This window comes from Mus pahari, chromosome X (genome assembly GCF_900095145.1).
Source record: "Mus pahari chromosome X, PAHARI_EIJ_v1.1, whole genome shotgun sequence".
Taxonomy (NCBI): Eukaryota; Metazoa; Chordata; class Mammalia; order Rodentia; family Muridae; genus Mus; species Mus pahari.
In genome coordinates this window covers 141,969,672-141,994,559 of record NC_034613.1, presented here as the reverse complement: position 1 = coordinate 141,994,559, position 24,888 = coordinate 141,969,672, and the positions used below count along the sequence as shown (strand labels likewise).

Genomic DNA, 24,888 nt, shown 5'->3' with positions numbered 1-24,888 from the left:
GTGATAAACCTGATTACTACTTAAGACTCAAATCTGCATCACTGACAGAAACCCCCAGGCTTGATAGTGAACAGCTGCATTTACAAAGGCCCTTTAGACCTACAAATGCCTCTTTCAAATTTGATGAGAATCCTTCCCTTGATCTTAAATGTCTCCGGTTTAGAATGCAATAGTTCCTATTTGCAACAGCAGAAAGGCCCCATAGCCATACTCTTACTGTGACTAGAAGTTTTGATTTGTTGCTTACATTAGGCAACACAGTCAGCAAATATTAATCTGTTTCTGTTGCATATACTAGCTAGCAACTTTCTCATATGTAGGAGGTGAGGATTTGTCATTTGGCTATCATTTTACTAACTGGAATAGTTGAGTTACCAAATCAGAAATCATATAAAAGTCAACTGCATCATGGCTTAAAAGCGGCATTTATTAACTGAAAATGTGTTGTAATAGATTTTCTAAATCTATGTGATTTTTTTTACTGAGTTGAAATACATGAACATTCCTTGACCCTTCTGCTATTTTTGTGTGTGCTTGCAATCACCATCACATTTCACTGCAGGGCTGGGGTGTCAGATGGAGAGGAATTGTCAATATTGTATTGGAAAAAAAGAACCCTTCCTTTAGAAGCTCTCCCTAGTTAAACAAAACTTTTGGAAAGAGAAAAGCACACCACAGTGTTTGCAGAACATTTATTACCATTAATTGGTGATGTGATAAGACAGTGTTCAGGTGGCTTGAAAGTTGTTCACAATCACAGCAAAGCTTACTCCAGCCTAGCATATTACAAGGGAACATAGAAATCAGGGAGATGTGTTCAGGTATGTGTCAGGATGTATAAAAGTGATGCTGCGCATTTATACAGCTTCAAAAAATATAGGGCCAACCAATGCCACTTTGCTTCAGTCAACTCTCACTTTGCTATATGAAAGGTATCTTTTAAGCTGTCATAAGACTTCCAACGACTAGGCAGTGACATGAAAGAAGAGGGAGCTGCTGTCAAGTCTGTAGCACTTCTAACTGGAAGGAAGCAAGAGGGAAGCAAAATAAATTTGGCTTTAACAAGCACCCCAGAAGGGACATTCATGCTTTAGATAATGACTTTATGTAATACTTCGTGAAGAGAGCAACATACTGTTAGGAAGAATACCTGGTAATTAACCGTCCTATTTTATTTGGGGGCATTGAAAACATGACTATGACCACCAAAACTTTACCTCAGGGAGTCAAATGTTACTTGGCCTTAAAAATTATGTGCTCAATATTAGGAAAGTCTTTATTTCTTGTTCCACTCCTTCAGAATACTTAATGAATTTTAGTATAAAACAGCATCAAAGTTAGTCCTCTAAAAGCATCTAAATTCCCTTTGTTTTAAAGTATGTTGTATCCAATATGGGTCTTTGGTATAAATTTGGTTGCTTAAATTTTCAATAAATTTGTATTCATTTGATCTGTGTGTCAATTCCTTTTATTCTTATGTATACTGAAATGCTATTCTAGTCTTTGGTTTCATTAAACCAGGTTTCACATAATTTAAGTCTCCTTTTTTAAGTACAATAGTAAATGTATTTTGCCAAATTGTTGGATAATACACGTATATAGGCCTATTTTTATATAAGCACATAATTATGAGACTGACCTTTAAACTTTAAAATGTCCAGAAATGGTATGTTACTTTTTCTGTATCTTCCTAATTCATATTTATGTCCCTTAATTTATCATTTGATTAACGAAAGTTCCCTTTAAAAAAATTGGGTAGGCCTGAATGAAGCAGCTTAGCAAAACAGTAATACTGACAAGACATCATCTTACACCATTAGCTAACATGGACATGAGAGGCAGTGGCCATCTACAGTGTGAAATGCCACAAGAAGTCATCAGCAAGGAAGGACAGTTATGTCAGTCCAATTTCTTCAAGAACACTACGTGGGGTTTCAGCTTCCTGTGGAGGGAAAATGTGAGACTCTGGTAAGCAGATACAGAGAGTCTTAAGAATATAAAAAGCTCACATGTAGGGCATGCTCATTTTAGAGATTAAAGAAGGCAATTCAGGATCACAGGAATAATCTACTGCTGACAGCCAGCAGTTTTCAGATGTGTCTAAAATGTCAGAAGAATGTTTTTAGCACTTACTAAATACCTATTATTGACTAATGGATTGGGCATGGTTGCTATAACACAAACAGCAATCAAGTCCATTGTAAACAAGCAGCAATGTATAAAATTACATACAGAAAAATATTGTCTAAAATACTAAAATTCAAAATGTCTTCCAAATAAAAAGCTCCCTCCTATCAAGTTTTTAGTGTGTTTGAACAGACTTTCAATGTTCTGTTTTGTCACGTTATCAAGAGAAATGTCGGGCTGGAGAGATGGCTCAGTGGTTAAGAGAACCGACTGCTCTTCTGAAGGTCTTGAGTTCAAATCCCAGCAACCACATGGTGGCTCACAACCATCTGTAACTCCCTCTTCTGAAGAGTCTGAAGACAACTACAGTGTACTTTACATATATTGAATAAATAAATCTTTAAAAAAAAAAAGAGAAATGTCTGCTTGTGTCATTTTTCCTTAACTGTCCACTACAGTGCTTTAGAAAGTTACCTTCCCAGACATCCCCTGAGCACTGGCACTGGTGGAGGTGACATACAGAAAAAACACTATGGAACAAAAAACTTTTTTATCTTGATGTAAGAATGAATATTTGTTTTTAAATATCAAAGACAAATCAGCCAAATCTAAAAGAGATATTTAAAAAATTTCCAAGCTGATCAATTTTATACACTACAAAAATTAAAAAAGGACCATATAGGCCAGATGTTGGCTATTACTAGCAACTTTAATAGATGAAAACAATGTAAGATTTTGTTATCCAATAATAAACTTACTTTTGCATCCTAATCATGAGACAGCACAAAACAAGGAAAAGAAAAATTAAATTACATCAGGAATCTTTACAATGTTAGGTTGAATGGTAGGAATCTATACAGTGTAGTCTTAAACGACTTAAAATCTGTTGTTTCCATATTTGGAAAACAAAAATAGTAGTACTTACCTCCATGTGTTGAGAATGAGTTTAAGGCTCAATGCCTGATTTAAAGAAAGTGCTTCAACAAATATTAGCTGACAGTTACACGATTGAAATCTAAATGAAGTGTTTAGCATTTAGTATTAAATACCATAGCCAAAAAATGTTCATAGAATGCCTGTTAATATGTTTATCTAGTAATGAAAAATGGGTGAAAATCAGCTTAAGTGAAAAAGGACACTTCCAAAAGGTAGTATAATCTACGAACTACACTTGCCTCCCCAATTTAACTTCAGTGTAATCAGGTTATAGATCTAAGAAAGATGGAGGATAAAAGAGAAAGGTAAACACTGCCACAAGAATATAATCACCTAAATAGGAATGTGGCAAACTGGTATTAAAAGGTTTATTTTTTTAATGGCAAAGAGTGGGGGGAAAAACAGGCTTGCTAAAAATTGAGGGACTGAAGGCCTATGAACTATCTGATATAAAATGTCTTTGGAACCTAATTTAACTGTAGGAAGTCATTCATTCCCCTCTGACAATTAGGAAAATGGAACCAATCACAAGACAAAAGCAGTTCCTGTTCATTTTGTTTGGTGTGGTTCTTAGCTGTTAGGAATACTGGAGCATTAAAGATGAAATATCAGTTTGTCTAGGGTTTGTGCTTGAGGAACTGGATGTGAGGTTGATAACTGCTGATGTTGAATGATGGATGTATGAATCCTTTGTATGGGATTCTCTGGTTTTGTCTAGATGTTTTCATGATTGTTTTTTTTTAAGACAGTCTAACAAAAAAAAAAAAAGTAGCAATAGAGTCCCATCCCCCTGCTTAAAATGTTTGGCTTTTATAACCATTTAAATATACTGAGAGCGACTTAACTGTTTCATACTGTGGGCTCAGTAATGGTTAAAATGGTGAATTCTATGTTTTTTTTTTCTCACAATTTAAAACATTACCTGGAAAAATGAAAATGTAAAATATTTTATCAAAAGGAGGAAAAGAAAATAGTTGTTCTCCTGAGTCAAAGTACATGTGAATTTAAGTTAGTTCCACCTAATACTAACTCAACTTAAAACTTCATGTAATCTTTAATGTGTTAAAGGATCACTACGCTGCATTTTATACAGCTTATATGCTCAGCATATCTAGATTAAAATGGCTATAACTATTCCCTAGAGCTGATCAGGTTTCTCCAAGGTGCTCACTGCCTGCGGTCTGAAGAGAATCATGTTGCTTTTTGAACATGCATTATTTAATAATACATGTCCTTTCTAAAGGTCTGGTTTAATTTACACATTATATTCCTTTAAGACTGGGCAAGTCCAATGTTTTTACAAAGTGTTTATAATACAAAATATAATGTTTGCAAGTTGACACTGAAATTGTAGCTCAAAATTATTTAGGGAAACAATTAAAATAGAATGGTTGTTACCAGGGCCTGCCTTCAGTAAGAGAGAAATGGGAAGTAGTTGGCTGATGAGTTATGTAATTTCAGTTCTGCAAGATGAAAAAGTTCTGGAGATCTGTTGTACAACAATGTGAATATACTTAGTACTATTGTAGGCTCAGAAATTGATATTTTTTTAAAAATCACAACTTAAAAAAATTACCTGGAGAAATGAAAATATAAAATGTTATTTTATCAAAAAGGATGGAGAAGAAAGAAGTCATTCACATGAGACAAAGTACATGCAATACTTTATTTCAGACATGCAGGAAAAGCTATTTGAGAATCTGCTAATTTAAAGCAAGCAGCTGTATACAGATACCCCCTCCCCCTCACAAAAGCACAACATTTTGTTACAGCTCAGCACACAGCATCCAAAACAAACAGGCATAGACAATGCATATTTATGCAACATTAAAATCAGATGAACAACATGTAGTGTGGGAAGATGGGAAAAATGGAAATGAAAGACCAATGTTTTGTGATGTTTCAGATGGTGATGGAGAGAGCTGAGCTGTACAGCTGCCCAATACTACATTTCCTAAGACATTTTATAGATCTTTTTTTCAGTGGGAAACTCGTTTGGGTACCTTTGGAAGTTACTAGAGTTTTTGGCATATTTAGTTTTTGTCTTTTGAGACAGGGATGCCCTAGGTACTATAGTAACTCATCTTCCTCCTGCATCAGCCTCCCAAGTACTAGGATGACAGGCATGCACTACCATGTCTCTTAAGTTAGAGTTTAGTAACAATTTACTTAGGCTTTAAACTCTCTAGATAGACAAATGAGTTATCTGGTATTTTTATAGTAGAATTTGATAAATATTAAAAGCATATTTTTATAAAATAATAAAAGCTTTTAGTATTCCAAAATATACAACCATTGTTAACACAGCACTAAGTATTTAGAAGAAGGCTTAATATATTAATTAGGAAGCCATTAACTAATAAATATAAATGTTTGAATATTGAAAATGAATATCAGAATTTTTGTATCACATAAGTAGGCTCAGTATTACTGACTCAAGGGCTGTTACTGAGCAACAATACAAGAGACTTTGTGACATAGCTTTCTGATAGTTCTTAAGGGACTTTTGACACTGCACAAATGTGGCTTAATAAATATTGGCAATACAAAATTTCTAAAAAATTGAAATGTTTTAAACTTAGATCTTAGAGAATTATACAATTGATTTTTTTCTTATATTGCTTCAACATACTTTTATGTGATACAGTCCAACATATTAGCTTGTACAGACTGTAATCATAGTGCTAAATAAAGCTTTGTTTTCTTCAACAGTGGACGATCAAACTACATTAAATATTGTGGTGCTCCTAATTTTGCCTGAGCTCCTAACTCTATTTTCTTTGGTAAACATTTGTGATTGTTCCTGGTCTTTCTCTTATACTCTCATAAGATTAATCACAGATGATTTACTAATGACAACTTGTATATGTTTAGAATATTAATCAAAACATTCACAAGTCATATTTTGTCAAGAAGAAATCAGTAGTAGACAGAAAAAACTATTTCATATCATATACAGAATAAATAGAATTAGGAATAGGCACAGAAAAATACAATCATAAAGGTACTAGCTATAAAATGCTATATTAATTTACAGGAGAATTAGTCACCAAGCTGAGGACATTTTCTTTCATAAGTATATCACTTCTCTATTTCCTCTGTGAAACTCTGCATAGTCGATGAGCAGTCATTAGTACACAGGGACATTAAAATATTCATGGCGTGGCTACAAAAGAAATGCATATATTCTTACACACAGTATACAAGCTGATGGAGACACAATCAGAATGTTTAGTTCACAGTAAAATTACCTAAAGCATCAGATTTGCTTTTGTTCTTTGGTTTGTGGCTGAACATAAGTTCTTAATGCCTAGTTCAGATTTATCTTTTTCAAGTTCAAGTTCATGTAACAGTAAACAAGATGACCTACATCCTACAGAATCCTAAAGCACTGTACTTACTACTAATCTGAGAAGATTGCCAGTTTAAGTGAATGCTAATTAGTGGCAAGTTCAGTTAAGAATACTCCCTTTTCACCAGTGTGTTACATTCATTAGTGTCCTATTACACTAAGGAGAGATCCAGAGAAAAGGCTTCTTCCCAATAAGTTAAAACTACTTATCATATGGTAGTGTTAAGTACCTATGAAAGCTTTTAATTGTTGACTTAGTTAAAAAATGTGACTTTGAAACTAAAAGATTAATTTTTTGAAAGTCCTCAAAATGATTCTAAGGAACTCCCTAAAAATTTTAAACATCTGCTTATAAATATATCTGACAAGATGTTAGATATTTTGACATAAAAAAGTGACAAAAATAACCCAAGGTGGGGTCTTAAATGGACTTTACAGCATCCCCGATGAATTTTAAAGTTAGAACTCTAAACTATTAGGCTACAAAAGCTGCCCCTTTCCCATTTAGAATAGAGTAATGATAAAACAAGTAAAGCAATAGTAGTAACAGTGCTTCACTTTATAGACACTTTCATTCTCACAGGGAAAGGCTTCATCTGTAATAACGTTACTGATTTACCATATTTAAGAATACTTTGTCAATGAGTCTCACCCAATTCCAATATTCTGTATAAAAGGTAAATTATAATCTCAATTATGAATTACAGGGAAAAATTCCCTAAAACCCATCAATTTAATGAAATAATAGGGCTATTCATTGGTATTGCAATTAATTTTCCAAATAATGCCAAAACACAAATAATAAACTTGACCAAATTATAATTAGAACTGAATTCATATCTCCTACTACATTTTGGCGCATGTCTGTACTTCCAGCACGTATTCTAGTACGCTTTCTTATACCCAATGAAACTCCTGCTGTGATACATAGCCTCTGTTTTCTGGAGAGAGAACAAGAAAAGTTTAAGTCTCAAAAAACCTTATACTTCAATACCAATTCTTTGCCTTTATGTTACAGTTTTTAACGTTTTTGATTTCTCAACTTTATATCATGTCATATGAAAATTAACCATAATAATTTTTATACCCATTGAAGGAGAAAGGTGGTTTTCCCAACAGGGCTGAATAGAGTAAATTATAGTAAAAGTAAAAATAGAATAAAATGCAGTCATTCCTTCCCGGAGAAGACTTACAAGGACAAAAGTTCTACATGAACAATTTTTGAAATGTGGCCACCCCAAGCACTGTCATTGTTTTTTAACTAACAGGTTTCAGTTTGGGGTTTTGTTTGTTTTTAATTACCCTTTGGTAAGCAAAAGGGTTGATGATAAGCCAAACTACTTTTTTAAAGCCAAGGGTTCACACTACTATACTGAAATAAGAAATTAGCACCTATAAATTGTCAAGAATATTCTTTATAGGAAGAAACCCCTCTTCACTGGAAGAGCATCCTTCAAGAAAGACACCTCTAAAATGCACAAAAATAAATGGTGGTATATATAGTAAATTGTATCCTTTAATCATTTTTAGGGTACTAGGAAATGTCCAGTTCAGACTGTTAACATGTGAAGAAGTTCTGCTATAAATAAGTGATTTAATGACTACTTAACATTAATGCTGGACTTTTAGGTAAAAGATTTAACTATGTAATTGACCAAGATTCTCCCCCCCTCATATGCAAAGGATATACAGTAAGTTCAACATAAACTGAGTTTATGAATATTACAAATGCATTATTTCCAACCTGAAATGAGCCTTCATTTTTGGACAATCCCTTTGCTCAGCACTTATTTATTCTTTGGTGAGTCTGTTGCCAAACCCCACACTTTGCTTGTTATTTTCTCTTTTCCCCAGTCCCCAGTGGTTCTCCTCTAGATGCCATTTTTCAAGTCCAAGAATAAGAACTTCTCAAGTTTGCTCATCTAACTCTTGAAAGATCTCCAGCTTTACTCCACTAGTGCCTTCTAACAAAGGAAACGTTTCTTGCCTATAACCAGTGCTTTTGATTCTGCCCCATCCCCCCTTTCAATACAGCATACACTCCCCTTTATTCCTAATGTTCATTACTCTTTGCATGAGCTCCTTCTCGTCAGTATGTATGCTTTTTCATCTTTCTTCTGCACTAAGAATAATTTCACTCTCAAGTTACAAAAGGACTAGATGCAGTGTGGCAAGTTTAAGATGTCAAAAACATCAGACAAGAATCAACTTAGCTCTCTTTTCAAAATCACTGTCTCCCTAAGTACCATAAAATTTCCTAGATATTCATTCACCCTTATAAGATGATGTGACTCATAAGTAAAACTTACCAGAAAGCTGAAATACTCCTAAAACATCAATTGCATTAGCTTAAGTACTGTTAAACTGAGAGATACTTAAATAACCTAATGGTGTTAGATATCCAAGACTGAATGGCTAATCTCCTGATTGTAGTTCAATGTGATAAGAGAAAAAATTATATTTAATGAAGAGCAAATAAAAGAAAGTGTGATTTCAAGTTTATTACCTTACTTCAGTTGTTTTAAAAGGAGTTTCTTTCCATATTCCTTGTATTATAAAATAGTACATTTTGTACCTTGTTTTAAAGCCCCAAAGGGCCACACAATATACAAAACCACTAAGATCTATTTTGAGCAATAACTTTTAAAAATAGAAGGACTGAAAACAGTTTATAATGCACCTTTTAGATGACAGGGCTCATGGTGTAGTCCATCTGTAACAACGTGTTGTTACACATTCAGACTGCAGCATTCTTACACCAAAAATTTATAATTTAAAATAAATATTTTAAAATTTGCTTGGTTTTCTTATCTGAAAAATGGAGGGAGGAGCTATCTCATAGTCAACATTCTGCTTCTTGATCATTTGTAATTTCATATATCTTGAGTATCTTTCCATATTATTACATGGAAATTTAGTCTTTTTTATTTCACAGTTAGATTAGCAATGGCAGGTATGACTACTATAATTCTCTTCAATCATTTCCCACTGATGGACATTTGGGTAGATTCCAATGGCTTAATATCATGCTGAGAGTATGTCTTGGTGCATATACACATGGATATATATATATTTCTTAGTTGGATAAAATACTTGGATGTATACGTAATGGGACAACAGGTATAGTACATGTTTTATCATGAAACAGACACCACAAAAACCAATCCTTAATGGAATACAATGAAGTGTTTACAAGCAGTAACAAGAATGTCTCTGATTATTGTAAGACAATAGTTAAAAGGGTTAGTTGGTATTTTAATTTGTATTCCCTTAGGAAAGACTTTTTTTTTTTTTTTTTGCTCATCCCTGACTTAGTTATGCCCTCTGCTCTTTCATACTGGATTACTCATCTATTTCTATTATTATTTTCTTAAAAAGAACAAGTTGAGTAATTTTTAAATTATGTCTTACAAATGCAACTTTAAACCTGTTAATTATATGATACTAAGGACAAATTACTTTCTCTGGCATCTAATTATACTTTTAAAATAAAACAACAGAAAAATTAGCTTAGACTAAAGAAATATTTTAAGCTTATTCTAGTGTAGGTGAATTTGCCCCGAAATACTCTAAATTTAACCAGTTTTCTAAACAAACGATTCCTTAGAATCAGAATTTCAAACAAACTCTTCAAGTCGGATAGGATGAGGAAGAAGAAAAGGTCTGTAACAAAAGAAAGTCTGACTGGAAAGGCTGGTCACTTTAGTCTTCCTTTACGGAATGATCACATCCTAAAGTGGATGAGAAAATCACCGACAAACTCAATCGTGTTCTGCCTGCCTGCAGGGTAGATTCAATCTTGTTTCCATAGAACAACTCAATTACCTTAATAGAAGTGAACAGATCTAGTTGTTGCTGAGGAAATGAGATCATTCCATGACATCCCATAAGCTTTGCTGTGGGTTAGGTTCTAAAGGCGACCATACATTATCTCCCCAGTTGCTAGTTATCAGGCAAAGGAAATTTGTATGAATCACAGGGGTGAATTTTTATAGTCATTTATGTGTTAATATGTTCTTCTTTTCACAATTTTAAAGTTTTTGCACTCCTTAGTAATTCTAATTTTCAGCCATCATTTATACTGAATATTACATATGGTACTATGTTATAATGCTACATATTAAAAAGATGTAACAGTTCGTAAATAAAAAATGAAATTTTTAGCTCAAAGTGTTAACTTAAGTCAGGGTTTCTCAGCTTGGATACAACTGACTTTAGGGGTTGGCTAATTCTTTGGTAGGTGTGTCCTGTACATAACAGGATATTTAACAGTGTCCTTGGTCTCTACCTAGGAGATGCCATGCACTGCTTCGGCTATGCTTGATGGGTAAGATTATATTAAGGTGCGTTGGCTTGTATTTACTAATTTTTCTACTATGGAAATTAATTTTTTTAAAGTAACAGAGGAAACAAAACAAATTATAATGCCAGTAGGGGAATAACTACGCAAATCTAAAAATTTTCAGCAAGTACTGTTTAATGAAAAAAATCATCACTGGCCACTCACAGTATGCTCTTAGTAGGTCCCAACTCTAGGATCATGAAATCAATTATGAAGGTTAAGATTGACATTTAAAAAAAAGTAAAAAATAGAAGACAAAATTTGAGAGAGTAAAGCAAGTAATGAGAATATTATTCAATAATTTTTGTACTTTGTATAAAAACAATAATATAAATGCACTAATATAAAACTATTACTATGGGTGCTAGTAAAAAATTTGTTTCAAGATCAAATTTATAATTGACTATTTAAATTATTCCAATTTTTGATCATTACAAAAAGCAAAGTGAAGCTAGGGATCTAGGACTGTGATGAAGGGTTTGCCTAGGGTGGACTCTACCCTGAGTTCCCACCCAAGGTGCTGCAAAAACAAACAAGAAACAAAGAGCTCTCAGTAGCTAACCACCATGAGTTAGGAAAGAAACAAGGGGGGGTGGTTACAAAATTCCAAAGGATAAACAAAAAGGAAGAGGAGAAGGAGGAAGAGGAAGCTAACTAAAACTACATAGAATAAAATGATTACAATTTGAAAACCAGACACCAGTGACACTAGTCATAGTATATGGTACTAAAAATAAAGCTAAAGGATAGAGATCTACTCTGCCTTGTATATCTGCCTGCTTCTGGATTGTCTATTTCAAGTATCAATAAAATCTCATTTCTCCATATCTGTTCTAGCAGATCCCAAACTACATTTAATTGCATTAATAACTATAGCCTTAACTTTTAACCCAGTTAAAGAAAGAGGTTTAGGCTTAAAAGTTATAACATGAAAGAGTGGTACTTACAAAAGAGTTTTAGGGGTTTTATCTAATTAAAGGAAATAAAGCAAATGTTTTATAATGTTTTGCTGTTAAATGACAATTTTATATATTTGAAAAGATATGTGCTTTTTAAACAATTTAAGATATTCTTGAATCTCGCCAGTGTGCCTGAATACTCTTAAGTAACAAGGCTTAATTTTTTTGAAAAATTTAAATCTTCACATTATAAGATACTTTTAAGAAATATTTATTTGCTTAACATTGTTATAAAAGCCTCATTTTTTTATAGAAACCATCCTTTCTCTCAAGATTCTTACCTTTCCATTTTTATGCAGTCCCACAGATTAATGATTACTTTTACAAAGACATAGCAAACTATTTAAGATATTTCATGCAGGCCTCAGCACTAAAACAAATCAATTTGAGCAGCAGTAATTCTCCATAGACTATCACGTTCTAGATGAGACAAACATCTGCAAGTCCAGTGGCCCTATTCATACACTGGATCATCTTCAAGTAGAAGCAAATTCATGAGTACAGTGCTTGCTTTTGGCACCTCACCTTTTTCCATTCCATGGATTACTTTAGTGAGAAGCAATACCAACAGCAAACAAAGCTCAAAAAAAAAAATCCCCACGAATTTCAAAGTGATGCTGTTAGTATAAGAAAGAAAGGTCGGCACATCTCAAAGCGCTGATCAACATCATCATGCATGTACCGCTAAGGTTATATCAAGCCTGATGCCTAATATTTAACTATTTGATCTTCACAGATCAAGCAAGGACTTGAAACCATCTCACGTGCAACAGTCTCTGCATAGTGCCATTTTATTCATGCCACAAAAATGGTAAATTTAGTAGTTACCAATAAATAAGTTGGGGATCAAAGGAACTAAAGTCTTAGACTGTTCTTTATCATAAGATATCCTCAGACAAACCTCCCCATTCTTCATTCTGGCTCTATAAAATTAAGGAGCAGAGAAAAGCTGGTAAGTGCCTGACTTCACAGGAAAAAATAGCCATACTATTATTTCCTTATGTTCAATTGCATCATTAGCCCTCACATTACCACCCCCAAACTAGGTATGTGGGGAGGAAAATATGCTAAGCATTGTAAAGAATATAACTATTAATCTCATCATGTCATATCTTCATATAAAAATCAACTTTAGTACCAGTGGCATGTTGAGATGACATGTTTTAAATTCCGACAGTCAAATCGTAACAAATTGAATAATAGGCCAATTTCTGGGATTTCCCTCCAAAAGGTAATTATGAATTCATACAACCAAAAGATATAAACAACAGAGTTGGATGCAAATGTCAAATATGAAAAATATACTATTAAATCATAATGTTTGCTAATATTTTGGCAGTTATTATTCAGATATACATTTTTTTGTTCTGTAGCATGATAACAAGAAAATCTACTTTAGCCACTGAATATCTGCCTTATCTGTCCACAAAATGAAAGACTACCTAAATTACATATATAAATTGTGCAAAGCAAAATTTTAATAAATTTTCTAAATAGAAATTTTTAAAATATCTAAAATCAAAAAAGTGATAAATAGTGCATACTGCTCTAAGAATGTTTTGTATCCCCTCACAAGGGAAATGTACACTATCAAGTAAACACAATGGCGTCCTATTGTAAAGCATGGAACCATTTTCTAGTAGCATTTACAAAGTAACCCAGGATCAAGAAGATACCAGTGCCCTAAGCATTACTCTCTGGGGACATTATTAAAAGCAAAAACTGAACTTTTAACAGCTTTAAAAATGTCTTGAAAACAACAAAAAATTAACCAGAAAATAATGAAAAACTTAGAAGAAATAAATTCTTCGAGAGATTATAGCTCTATAATAATTAAACATTAAGACAAGACACAAATATGATGAATTTTCAATTCCCAATCCTGGGGCCTAACTTTTGGTTAGTTTTATTTTTGGCAAGGCCTCAGGTTACCCTAAGGCTTCCCTCAAAACTTTCTTTGTAGCCCAGACCTTTAACTCCCGATTCTTCTGTCTCCACTTCCCAAGTGCTAATATTCAGGCATACACCACCATATCTTGGTTCATGCTGAGCTAGGGACTGAACTCAGGGCTTCATGAAAGGTAGGCAAACATTCTACACCCCTAACTTAACCTCATCATTTTTGTTTGTTTTCTCTTAAGTTTGATAGTAAACAACAGAAGGAGATGCTAACTTTAAAACCAATTTTATAACAATAGAATATAGTCATAAAGTCAGCATACCTGATGTTAAAATTACAAACCTCCAAAATGGCATGTTTGTAATCAATAATCCACCATGGCAAACTGTGCACACAAGGAAAACGGTCTGTGTTCATTTGACTACCAAACAGCAGATGGTGTGAAGGCCGCCACTGAAATACTACAGTTTTGTACTCACCAACCTATTTTCTGACAACCACTACATTAAACACACAGTCTGTAGCCTCATATTTAGCAGTTGTAGAGTCTGGGTGATATCACGAAAACTTTAAGCAGGCCCTACAGCTGATACAGAGGATTTACTAGGAGTTCCCTCCACTACAAATACCAAAAGTAAAGAAATTGTAACGGAAAATTAAAGTTAGTCTTCTCCTCTTAGTCATTCCTTTAAAGCTAGCAATTTTGGAAATACTAGAAAACACTGAATTTAAAGTCTATTTTACTAATTAAAAATTAATATGTAATAGATAAGAAAGGGTTAAAATAAATGAGAAATACAAATCTACTCTTAATACTTCTAGTAAATGAACCCATAGGACATAAATATTATGTCTCTCTCATATATATATATATATATATATATATATATATATATATATATGTGTGTGTGTGTGTGTGTGTGTGTGTGTGTGTGTGTGTGTGTGTGTGTGTGTGTGTGTGTGTGTGTGTGTGTGTGTATACCTTAATGAAAACACCCTATATTTTCTTTGGTAACACATTTTCATGCTAAACTCTCTATATTTTAATAATCACCATAAACTCTAAACCATAATTTAACTTGGTACCTCAGCATCAAACACATGATTAGCTCAGGATGGTGAAGGCAATTAGAAAGGAAAGGGGTTGCTATGGTTCTGGGATATGGAAGTTAAGACAAGAATATAACAGTTTTGACAGAATATGGTTAGTTATTTCAAAAGAACAAAGAAGTACACATTAATTTTAAGTTAATTTTGTTAACACAAAGCCAGAGGGTTCTCTAAAAAGTTTAATTAGAAAACACTAACAATTGCTTGACTACATTTACTCTTAATGGACATGAGGTGAAAACATGAACCAATTTGGAAAGGAAATGCCATAATCTCACAGTCAACTCCTAATTATCCACACTAATGAAAAGGGTGGAGGGGCTTTAAGTAATTCCAAACAAAGGATGACAAGTTTTTAAATGATTGTTACTTTTGGCCAATTGTTTCCCCCTTTTAATATATGCTTTTATTTCTCTATTGATTCATTTATTTATTTGAATTAAAGCCATCTGTCCTCTAAGGCTGACGGGCAGGCCCATCTCCCCAGAGAACCACCCATTCATAGATAACTGAGTTGATGTGACTGACACATGAACACTCCATACAAAGCATGCTTTGAGGTCACTTCTAAAACTCGAAGGAATGATGACTGAGATTTCCCTAGCAAAGTGAAGCATGCTAGTTTCTTTTCAGGAGCCTAAGTAGCTTACCTCCTGCAGGAGATCGGCCTGCTCAATTGCTTTAAGGACATTTTTCTTGGATGTTTCCTGAACTTCTCCTCCCAAGAGAAATTCATCCAAAATAAAATAGGCCTTCTCAAAATTAAAGATGATATCAAGTTCACATACCTGAAAAGCAACAACAAAAGAAATAAGCAAACAAAAACAAGGCTGATAAAACTTAAGCCAAAGATGCTTATTCACTACTGGGCAGTGAAGAAAATCTCATCAGACTGAATTGATCTTAATTCTTTTCCAAATGGAAATCTTGCTGATTAAGCACCATTGATTTAAGTAAGCTTAATTGTCAAATCTCAAGCACTTGACAGCACAATGCCTACAAGTATGATCTGGCTCTGCACACTCCCTATGTAGTCAACTTAATAATTTTCCACTCATCAAAACTGATCTTTAAATACACAGTTTTTGAGTAATGTGATTAAGCTGCTAACAATTCTGAATGATATTCTTTACTCTTCCAGAATGCTAATGTCAGGAAATAGAATTCTTCTATTTCACGCGTGTGTGCATGCGTGTGTGTGTGTGTGTGTGTGTGTGTGTGTGTGTGTGTGTACACTGGTGTGCAAATGGCTGTTGTTCCTCAGGAGCCATCTACCTGGTTTTTAGAGACAAGGTCTCTCACTGGGACTTAGGCCTCACTGACTAGGATAGGCTGGCTGATCAGTGAGCTCCAAAGATCCATCCATCAACACCACCCTGGGAATTAGAAGCAAAAGCCAGGGGCCAGACAGATGGCTCAGCATTTAAAAAGACTGTCTACACTTGCAAATGACCAAGGTTTATTTCCTAGCACCTACATTATAGCTCATCACCATCTGTATCTCTACTTCCAGGGGATTTGACATCTTCTTTTGGCTTTTGTGGACACCAGTGTACAATTGATGCATAGATGTAAGCAAAACACCCATACATACAAAATTGAAAAAGCAGCAGCAGCAGCAGCAGCAGCAGCAGCAGCCAGCACTCGCTTTTTATGTGCATACTGGGGATTGAATTCAGGTTCTCATACTTGAGTGTAAGCAATTCACCAACTGAGCTATCTTTCCAGCATCCCTATTTTACTATTTTAAAACATATTCTCACCATTATAATTAAATGAGTACATCTGTGGGGCCAAAGATTCTGAAAAGTTGACTAGAAACACTGACAAGAAGTAAGAGCCAGCCCTGTCCTCTCCTTATAGCTATAATCTTCAAATAATAAGCCTGTTAGAGACAGAATAAAAAAAACCTAAAACTACTACTCACACTGCCAAAATACTTGTCAAGTAATTCCACGTAACGATGGATTATTTCCAGGGTAATCAGTTCATTGTCCTGGTCCTCAATAGCACAGCAAAAATATAGACTGGCATATCTGTAATGAAACAGAGTTACAGAAAAGGTTACCCTATAATCATGTTATTGAAATATATTTTCATGCCCTGTTGTACAAGTCCTCATGCTTATTATAATCATGTTTATTCTTCTTTTAAAACAAATTCTTTTTCTCCTAGGTTACAAAAGTAATAAATGTGCAAGAGAAATTTTGGAAAACACAGGCAAAAAGAAAAGAGAAAAATAATTCAATCATGTTTCTTAGAAGGAGTAACTGACCTTGCTCTTCTTCCTTTCAGATTGCTTTCTGAGCATTTGAAAAATATAATTGAGCCAGTTTTCTTAAGTTTACTTAATTAGAACAAAATATACAGTATGATTGATTCACACTACAAGCAAATGGGTGAAAACAAGCTGTCAATTTATCCCAACTGAAGGGCTTATTGAAGATATTGTCAATGTTTTAGAACATGTTATTGAAAGACAACGTATACGCAGAAATCTTTAATCTGCAAGCCTGTGGTCTCTCAGAGTAGATCTACCTTTCAGTGTGTCACCTTGTCCTGAGTAAGAGAAATCAGGAAAGACAAAACAGGGCACCATCTCTAACTTGAGCAAAACACTTGCTCTTGCTCCCATCCTAACCTTGTTTTGTTTATTTAGAAAAGCAAGGGCTATTCCGACTCTCCATCCTCCCTAATCCATGGCAGCATCTGGAGAGCCTGAACAAGCTACATAGGGCATTGGTTCTCACCCTTACTAAATGCTCGATATTTTTTTTTTTTTTTCTTTTTAGGCTTTTCGAGACAGGGTTTCTCTGTATAGCCCTGGCTGTCCTGGAACTCACTTTGTAGACCAGGCTGGCCTCGAACTCAGAAATCCGCCTGCCTCTGCCTCCCAAGTGCTGGGATTAAAGGTGTGCGCCACCAGGCCCGGCTAATGCTCGATATTTTAATACAGTTCCTCACGCTGTGGAGACCCCCAATCATAAAATTATTTTCATTGCTACTTCAAAACTGTACTTTTGTTACTGTTATGAGCTATAATGTAAATATTTTTAGAGATGGGGGTTTGCCAAAGTGGTTGTGACCCACAGGTTGAGAATCACTGATATAGGGGATTCTTTGAATTATGAAAACTAAAGATTAAATGATATAAAAATGACAGACCAAAAGGCTGATACAATTGTTTCTATGAACAGAATAACAAATAATTCTTTTGCAGAGATTATTAATAGTAAGTTTGGAATAAGATTATTTTCAAACTTGTCCCATGCTACTGTTAGGCATCTGGTATGGGAACTCTCTCGTTGTTTCTTGATCTACATACTGCCCCTTTCTTTACAAAAAACAAAATATTTAAGCAACAAAACATCTGAAGGTCCTAAATTATACCAGTCATGCATTTAAACATAAGCAGGACTGATGTATCTAGGCACCAACCTAAAACACTTTAAAAAGAAAAATATCCAACAGCATTTAATTTTAATTTTTTTCAGTCATACTAGAGATCCAACTAGGGTTTCCTAAGCTATTCAGTGGCAACTTCAATCCTCCAAATGCTTCCTTCACTAAGACTGGGGGAGAAAAAGCCAACTTGAAGAAGGATTCCTTATTAGCACAATAAGAACAATTCTTCAGAAGAAGCAAGTGAAGCAGCAGGCTCCAGGAAGAGCCTCACCACCAGTGAGACAAGAAATGTTAGCCAAGGCTTTTGCAACATTTTACATCTTAATCTTCACAACATCCTTACTAAGATATCATTACTATTTGCATTTATAGGAGACCCAGGCTTGAGTAACCGGTTCAGAACAGAAATTTGACCCTGGAGCCCAAATTTTCTATTAAAAACCACAGCTGCAAACTGTATTAAAATAATCCTGCACCTGGTTAAAATTAAAATATGCTCAATGCAATATATTAAGAGCTTTGAAGAAGGCAAAGAGATTAAAAAAATAAAAGATTTAGTAAAAGATTACCAAGAGAACCTGAAGAATACTCCCTATTTTTAGGACCAAATGGTGCTTTAAAACTCAATAATGGGCTCATTTTGTTCTCTAAGTACATATTTGTAAGTCTAAATCTGAAGTAAAATTAATAATAGACTAGTAAGGAGAGAGGTATGGTTAGTTATTTTTAGCACCATGGATTAGGGCTTACTCTAATTACTGGCACTCAGAACATCTGAAAGTGCCTATTCTTATATTCAAAACACATGACTTCTCCGCAGTCAGCTAAATATCAGCTGACTGTGCGTGAATGTAGCTAAACAATTCTCAGCACCCACTGGTATGTTGGTAACATTTCTTTTGTTAGTAAAGAAAATCAATAAGTATCCTTCAACAAATTCTCAAGCTAGTAACATGGGGATGCATTTTAACATTAATTTTAAAAGACCAAAATTCAATTGCCTCTACTCTGAAATGATGCACAAACTAGGCATATAATGTTCTGTCTCTAAGTGATCTTCAGGAGCATGCACTTTAAAGATGAGGAAACAAAGGCAAAAACCAACAAGTCAAAGCAAAAGAAAAAAATCTAGATAATGGCACATGGGAACACAACCTAAGTCCTCAGATTTTCAGCCTGTCTTTTCAACTATATTACCCAAATAATTCTATTGCAGAGATTATTAATAGTAATTATTAATAGCCAGTGCTTCCTCTCACAAGGGAAAACATGTATGCCAAATGCTCAGGGAACAAAGACAACATAAAAAAACACGCTAAGAGGAACAGTTCAAGTGCTAGGGCAGAATTTCTTAGACGCTCAGTAGAAAGTCTCTGGCTTAAAAGGTCTTCCAGCTGGAACAGGGAAAACACATCACCTGATAATAACAAAGTACACACAGTTAAGTGGCTAGCAGATGAGGTTTTCAGGATGATATGGATAAAGAAAAGCATTATACATTTTGTCTTCTGTATACAAAACATCTCAATAAAGCTATTTTCCTTTTTGTTAAGTCCAAATTAGGTTTGAAAAAAACTTTGATCTAATTATCAGATCAGGTTGGAGTTCTTTTTGAAATTCTGAAAAAGGTAGGGAGATGGACAGATGGCCAGGGACGGGCTGAGTGGCAGCTGTAAGTGCACCCCAACCCGCTCTTTCCTTCCCCCTCCGAATGGCCCATTCATGGGCTTGTTCTCTTGCTAGAATTTTCCTCCTCCACATGGGGGACTCCTTTCACTATCTAGAATAAGCTTAAATTTCTCGCACCTTTTATAAACCCTGTCCAGGAATCCGGAATTCATGTCTATGGGTAGTTACAACCTCTTCTGGCTCTCCTAAATACGCTCTATACATGGTGTTTTGATTTCTCCACCTCTCCACCTTTGCCTCATTATATCAAAAGTTCTGTCTCTACTCCACTGAAAATGTTCTGGCAACAGTCAATGCATGAAATGCTCACAGTAAGACTCTAAGAGCTCTCCACTCTTAGTGAACTTCATGTAACCCTGGCATTAGTGTTCTTACTCTCAAATCGCCCTGCCTCTGTGACTTTACTGACCTGACACATTCCCTTGCTTCTTTATCCCTTCCACCTGCTGATTATTTGCTATGTTATATCTAACTTTCACCCTCAAGTTCCATGTCTATTCCCACCACATCCCATCAAAGAGCCAAGGGAACAATAAAAGGCCACATAGTGACTCCACTTCCTTTCCTAGGTAACAGGTCTCTCACAGGTCTTTCTGGCCTCTCAACTCAGGAACCAATTATCATGCAGTCCCCTACTGATCCTGCAGGTGCCAGTCTCAGCCCACTCCCCAGCCATTGTTTTACCACAATCTTTGCAGAAAATGCAAATTTGATCTCTATGTCTTTCCACACCTATTTAAAACTATTGCCTCCACATTTAAGACTTAGATTGTAGCCCAAAGCCACTACTAGTATATGACCTTGGGCCAAGTTACCACTCACAAATTCTCATCTTTTATAAACTGAAATTTGAACAATAAACTGTTTTTCAAATCCAGTACATGTCTTTTGTGCAGAGAGCAGAAACCAACTGAGCCAGAGTACAGGGTTCTTATTTGATTCCACAAAAACAATTCTATTTCTATTTGCTTTATTCAAGATTCTAACCCTGGGCAAAAAGATTTTGAGTGTGTTCTTAAGGCATCTTCCAGTTCTCAAATGCTATGTATGATCTTTCTCAACAAATACTAAACCAAACATTGGATATAAAAATCACCCAACCTGATGAAATTCACTATGAAAGAAAGAGAAGTCTAATAGTCTCAATGTCCTATTAATCTCTGTTTTCCCCTGCCACCTCTTCCACAAAACCCATCCATATTTGCAATATAGTGATAGAAAATTAGACTTCTCTCCACCATCATTGAATTCCATACTGTTCTCTGAGCACTCCCTATACAAGACAATGTTTTATATGAAGAAATGCTTTTATGTTGAATTCAGTAAATTATTCAAAGAGGACCAGAAATGGGGAAGAAATAAGGAAATGGTCCCTCAAAAAATTCTATAAAAGAAGAAATTATATTTCTTTTAAATTGCTTAGAAAACTTTTGGTTACCAACAAAATAAAGATATGTAGCATTAAAGAAAAAAACTGTGTAAAAAGCTATTTTTTACAAGTTATTTTGCAACATCACTTAATCTATCCTTGATAATATTATCATATCTAAACATAACTCCTTTACAGTAAAAAGTCTATTTTAAATTGATAAATGCTACTAGGAAAGACATTCTGTATATACACGAAGTATTTAAACATCTTTATACTGAGATGGTCTATGAGCCCAGGATCTTTATGAGTAAGATTAATTCTAAAAGTCAGAAAAGAAATACCAAATATCAGTAATTATTTTATAGATTTGTTATAACAAGGAATTATTACGGTTATCTATGCATGTCTGAATTTAGCGAAGTACTTAAAAATTTAAAATACCCTATTTACCCCAGTAATGAATTTATTAAATTTTTCTAAAATGGTGATTAAGCAGGAATAATTGTCTGTCTTTTTTATATAATTAATTTAAAAATGATTCCCTGCTGCTATCATTTCAGCCTAAGGCAGGCAATCAAAATAGCAGTTACTTATTTTTAAATGGAAAGTTTTCTTTTAAATTTATTTCATTTAATATTTATTAATCTTTGTTTATTGACATAAAAGTCTGCAATTTCCTCATTAGAAATAACCCTAATGTTTGACAGTATTTCACCTTTCTGATAAAAAAACAAAAATACCTTTTATAAACAATCTTCAGATCTCTCCACTCAAGGAAGCTGCACATCTTGGGTTTCCGTGCTAAAACGGTTTGAACAAGTTCTCTTGTGATCTTCTTCTTTTCTTTGTCTGACAGTGGGACATACCATTTCTGCAGTCGCAGCTTTCCCTGACGACTAAAAAGCAACATAAACTGCATCTGTTAAAATAAATAAAATCAAAATTACATACAATTACCTAGGATCAACAGTTAAGATCACATGATATTTCAGAGCTGTTTTGGGGGTACAGTAAACGCCCTGACACATGACCAATAAGCCATCAACATTTCTACGTAGGTTATAATAGCAGGGAATTCTTTTGGAAAGATCTTACTATATGTAGGTACGCATGGAAGAGTGTGTGGAAATCAGAACAGGTGGTAAGCTGGAGTGAAAATTTTGAAGAACAAAACTCTGATAATTTAAAGAAACAATTTTCTACCTGTTCCACACTCTACTACTCTATGTGCATTAAAGGCAAATGCAGACATCAGGTAGTTGATTTAGGTATATTTCTAGGAGAGGAGACCTACTATTTTTCACCCCGAGGCTATTCTAGTTCCAGGCTGAATTTCTTGCAGAAAAACTGCTTATCACCTAAAGCATTCCCTTCAATTTATGCTAGCATATTTTAAGCAAAACAGAATATTAATCAAAAAGATCTCACAAACAACACATTTTAAAGACAAAAGCCCGATTTTTATGTTTGCATTTCATAAAATCCAACACAAAAAAGCACTCAAGAACTGAGTTAATGTATGTAAAAGAGAATACACGCTTAAAAAGCTTTACTCAAAGTTACTCATATTGAGACACAGCATATTTGATTTAAAACAACAAATTTTTGGGACAGTGCACAGAATACTTCTTTTAAAACAAAAACCACATTTGAATGTTATGCTGGATTTGAGTATGTTTTATACCGAAACTAATTTGCATAGATTTACTTAGCATTTGCATGTCTGTTGGTCAGTCTATATTTTCTAAGGCATGTATTTTATAATTCAACTGGTAAAAGCGAGCTGTATTGTAAAGCTAATTTGAAGGTAAAATTTGGATAGGTATTTTGTTTTAACCTTTTTAAGTTCCTTTAACAGTGACAGTGCAAGTAAGATCCACCCAAGGGCGATTCTTAATATTCACCACACAACCTTAAATTTGAACACCCGGAGGAGGAATTTACGTAACTAATATAAAATCAAATTGGCTCTAGACAGGAAATCCACCTCGTAATATCCCAAAAAGGCATCAAGAAAACATCCGGATATTTATGGCGTAGCCATTTAACTTTAATAAAGTTAAAATTGGCTATTACCCCACACAACACTATATAATTCATTGAGACGAAGTGCCACCCGTGTAAGTCCTGAAGACAGCAGCATCGAAAAGAACGGCAAGTAAAGCATCAACTGGACATTGAACGCAAACCGTTATCAGAACTTGGGGAAGGGACCGATCGGTTTTCTTAAATCTTGACCAGGAGAGACGGTTTGCTAATGACTGGGGTGTGCTCTAGGCTATCTGTAGCGGGGTCCAGTAACCGCCCTACCACTTTGTAGGACGAAGAAACCAAGCATTTTCCTCAAAACAAATGATGTGCTAACATGGGACGAAACCCGCCACACAAGTATTCCTTTTCCCTCGCTTTGATTTTGCCGCAAATCCTGGGTCAACAATTTCCCAGATTGGTATTAAAACAAAAACAAAACAAAACAAAACAAAAAACCAACAATGAGCTCAGCCTTGGAGTGGGCTCTGGTCCAGCATCCCTGGGGTCCCGCAGTCTCGGACGCCTCCCCTCCTCCCGGGACTACACTCCATCAGTACCCAAAGCTGGGCGAGATGACCGGCAAGGAGTGGAGCAGAGACAATGGCATCCGCTGGCCCGCCAGGGGCGCCAAGTCCTCGGTCGCCGCCACCCCGGCCCCTCCCCAAAACGCCCCGTCAAACTTGAGGCGTTCAGCGAACCACAGGTGCCGCGGGGTCTCCGCGGAACCCAGGACCGGTTTCCCCCGCATCACCGGCGCGCCGCAGAGTGGAGAGCGGAGCGCTAGCGCCGCCAGAAGTGAGTTTCGGGGCGCGGCGCCCCGGGAGGACTCGGGGTGGGGTCGTCGGGGCGCTCACGGGGCGGCGGGGGGCGCGTCCCGGTCATCGCTCCCTCTTTCCATCCCTGCCAGCTCGGCGGACTCCTTCAGCACTTACGGCGGCGGGGGGCCGCGGACGCGGCGGAGCTTGGCTGGCCGTGGAGACGGAGGCGCCGGCAGCTGCTGAGGGGAAGCCCCCGTCGCCGTGCTGTGGAAGGGAAGCCGTGGTGCCGCGGGGAGGGGACCCGTCTGGTGGAGGGCAGGCTTAGGCAGCGAGGGTAGGGCGAGCCGACAGATCCCGCCCCGGAGGCTGGACGGAGGAGGAGCCCGGGCTGCGGCGAGCGAAGAGGCGGACCGGAGGACGCGCGCCAAGCTGCCGAGGGGGCGCCAACCGCCTCGAGAGTGAGCGCAGTTGCCGGCAAGAACGAGAAGCCGATTGGTCGAATGGCCCCCGGGTAGGCGTGGCGAGGGCCGGAAGTCTGGCCACGTGACCCGGAAGCGGCTTCAGCTGTGGCCCGCGCGCCTGCGTACTTGGGGCCGTGCCGCTGGGACGCGGCGCGCGCGGTTGTCCCGGCTCCTTCGGTGGCAGGATGTTGGGGCTCCAGCGGCGCCCTTAGCTGACCCCGTGGTGCAGGCTAAAGGATGGTCCGCACCGCCGAGGGGCTGATTCCGAGCGCCAGGGACTCCGTGGGTCCCCAGAGGGTTGGACGGGGAGGTGTGACAGTCGGCGATGGTGGTGGGAGGCGAGGACAGGAGTGCTGCAACTCCGGGGAAAACAAGTCAGCGCGGTCGCGGTGCTCGTGCCCGCGTTGGCAGGGAGGCCCCTCCTTTCCCTCGCTGGGCTCCAGCCC

General features: G+C 36.3%; 1 protein-coding gene across 5 annotated transcripts; it reads right to left on the bottom strand.

Moving 5' to 3' along the window:
• Positions 1–344: 344 nt before the first annotated feature.
• Ap1s2 (adaptor related protein complex 1 subunit sigma 2) lies at positions 345–24,414 on the bottom strand. 5 transcript variants are annotated; one of them, XR_003843024.1, is made up of 6 exons: positions 24,156–24,414; positions 21,933–22,111; positions 16,654–16,762; positions 15,377–15,514; positions 12,545–12,639; positions 345–1,942 (listed from the first exon to the last, which is right to left on the bottom strand). XR_003843024.1 is itself a non-coding variant. In XM_021187510.2 (6 exons), the coding sequence occupies exons 2-6, from the start codon at positions 22,109–22,111 to the stop codon at positions 1,895–1,897; spliced, it is 483 nt and encodes a 160-aa protein (XP_021043169.1). In that variant the 5' UTR covers positions 24,156–24,412; the 3' UTR covers positions 348–1,894. The 5 variants fall into 5 exon arrangements, 4 of the variants coding, with proteins under 4 accessions (XP_021043169.1, XP_021043171.1, XP_021043170.1 ...); XM_021187510.2 differs by lacking the exon at positions 12,545–12,639 and adding an exon at positions 2,886–2,894 and having other exon boundaries at positions 348–1,942; positions 24,156–24,412; XM_021187512.2 differs by lacking the exon at positions 12,545–12,639 and having other exon boundaries at positions 1,480–1,942; positions 24,156–24,412.
• Between the last annotated feature and the right edge of the window lie 474 nt (positions 24,415–24,888).

Bases quoted from the DNA above. Each gene is read 5' to 3' on its own strand.
- Ap1s2 (XM_021187511.2), bottom strand. From the start codon at position 22,111: ATGCAGTTTATGTTGCTTTTTAGTCGTCAGGGAAAGCTGCGACTGCAG. The intron at 16,763-21,932 runs GTATTTTTGTTT...GTTTCATTACAG, and splicing joins CTGAAGATTGTTTATAAAAG to ATATGCCAGTCTATATTTTT. The intron at 7,357-15,376 runs GTAAGCTACTTA...TTCTCTCTCCAG, and splicing joins AGGCCGATCTCCTGCAGGAG to AAAACAGAGGCTATGTATCA.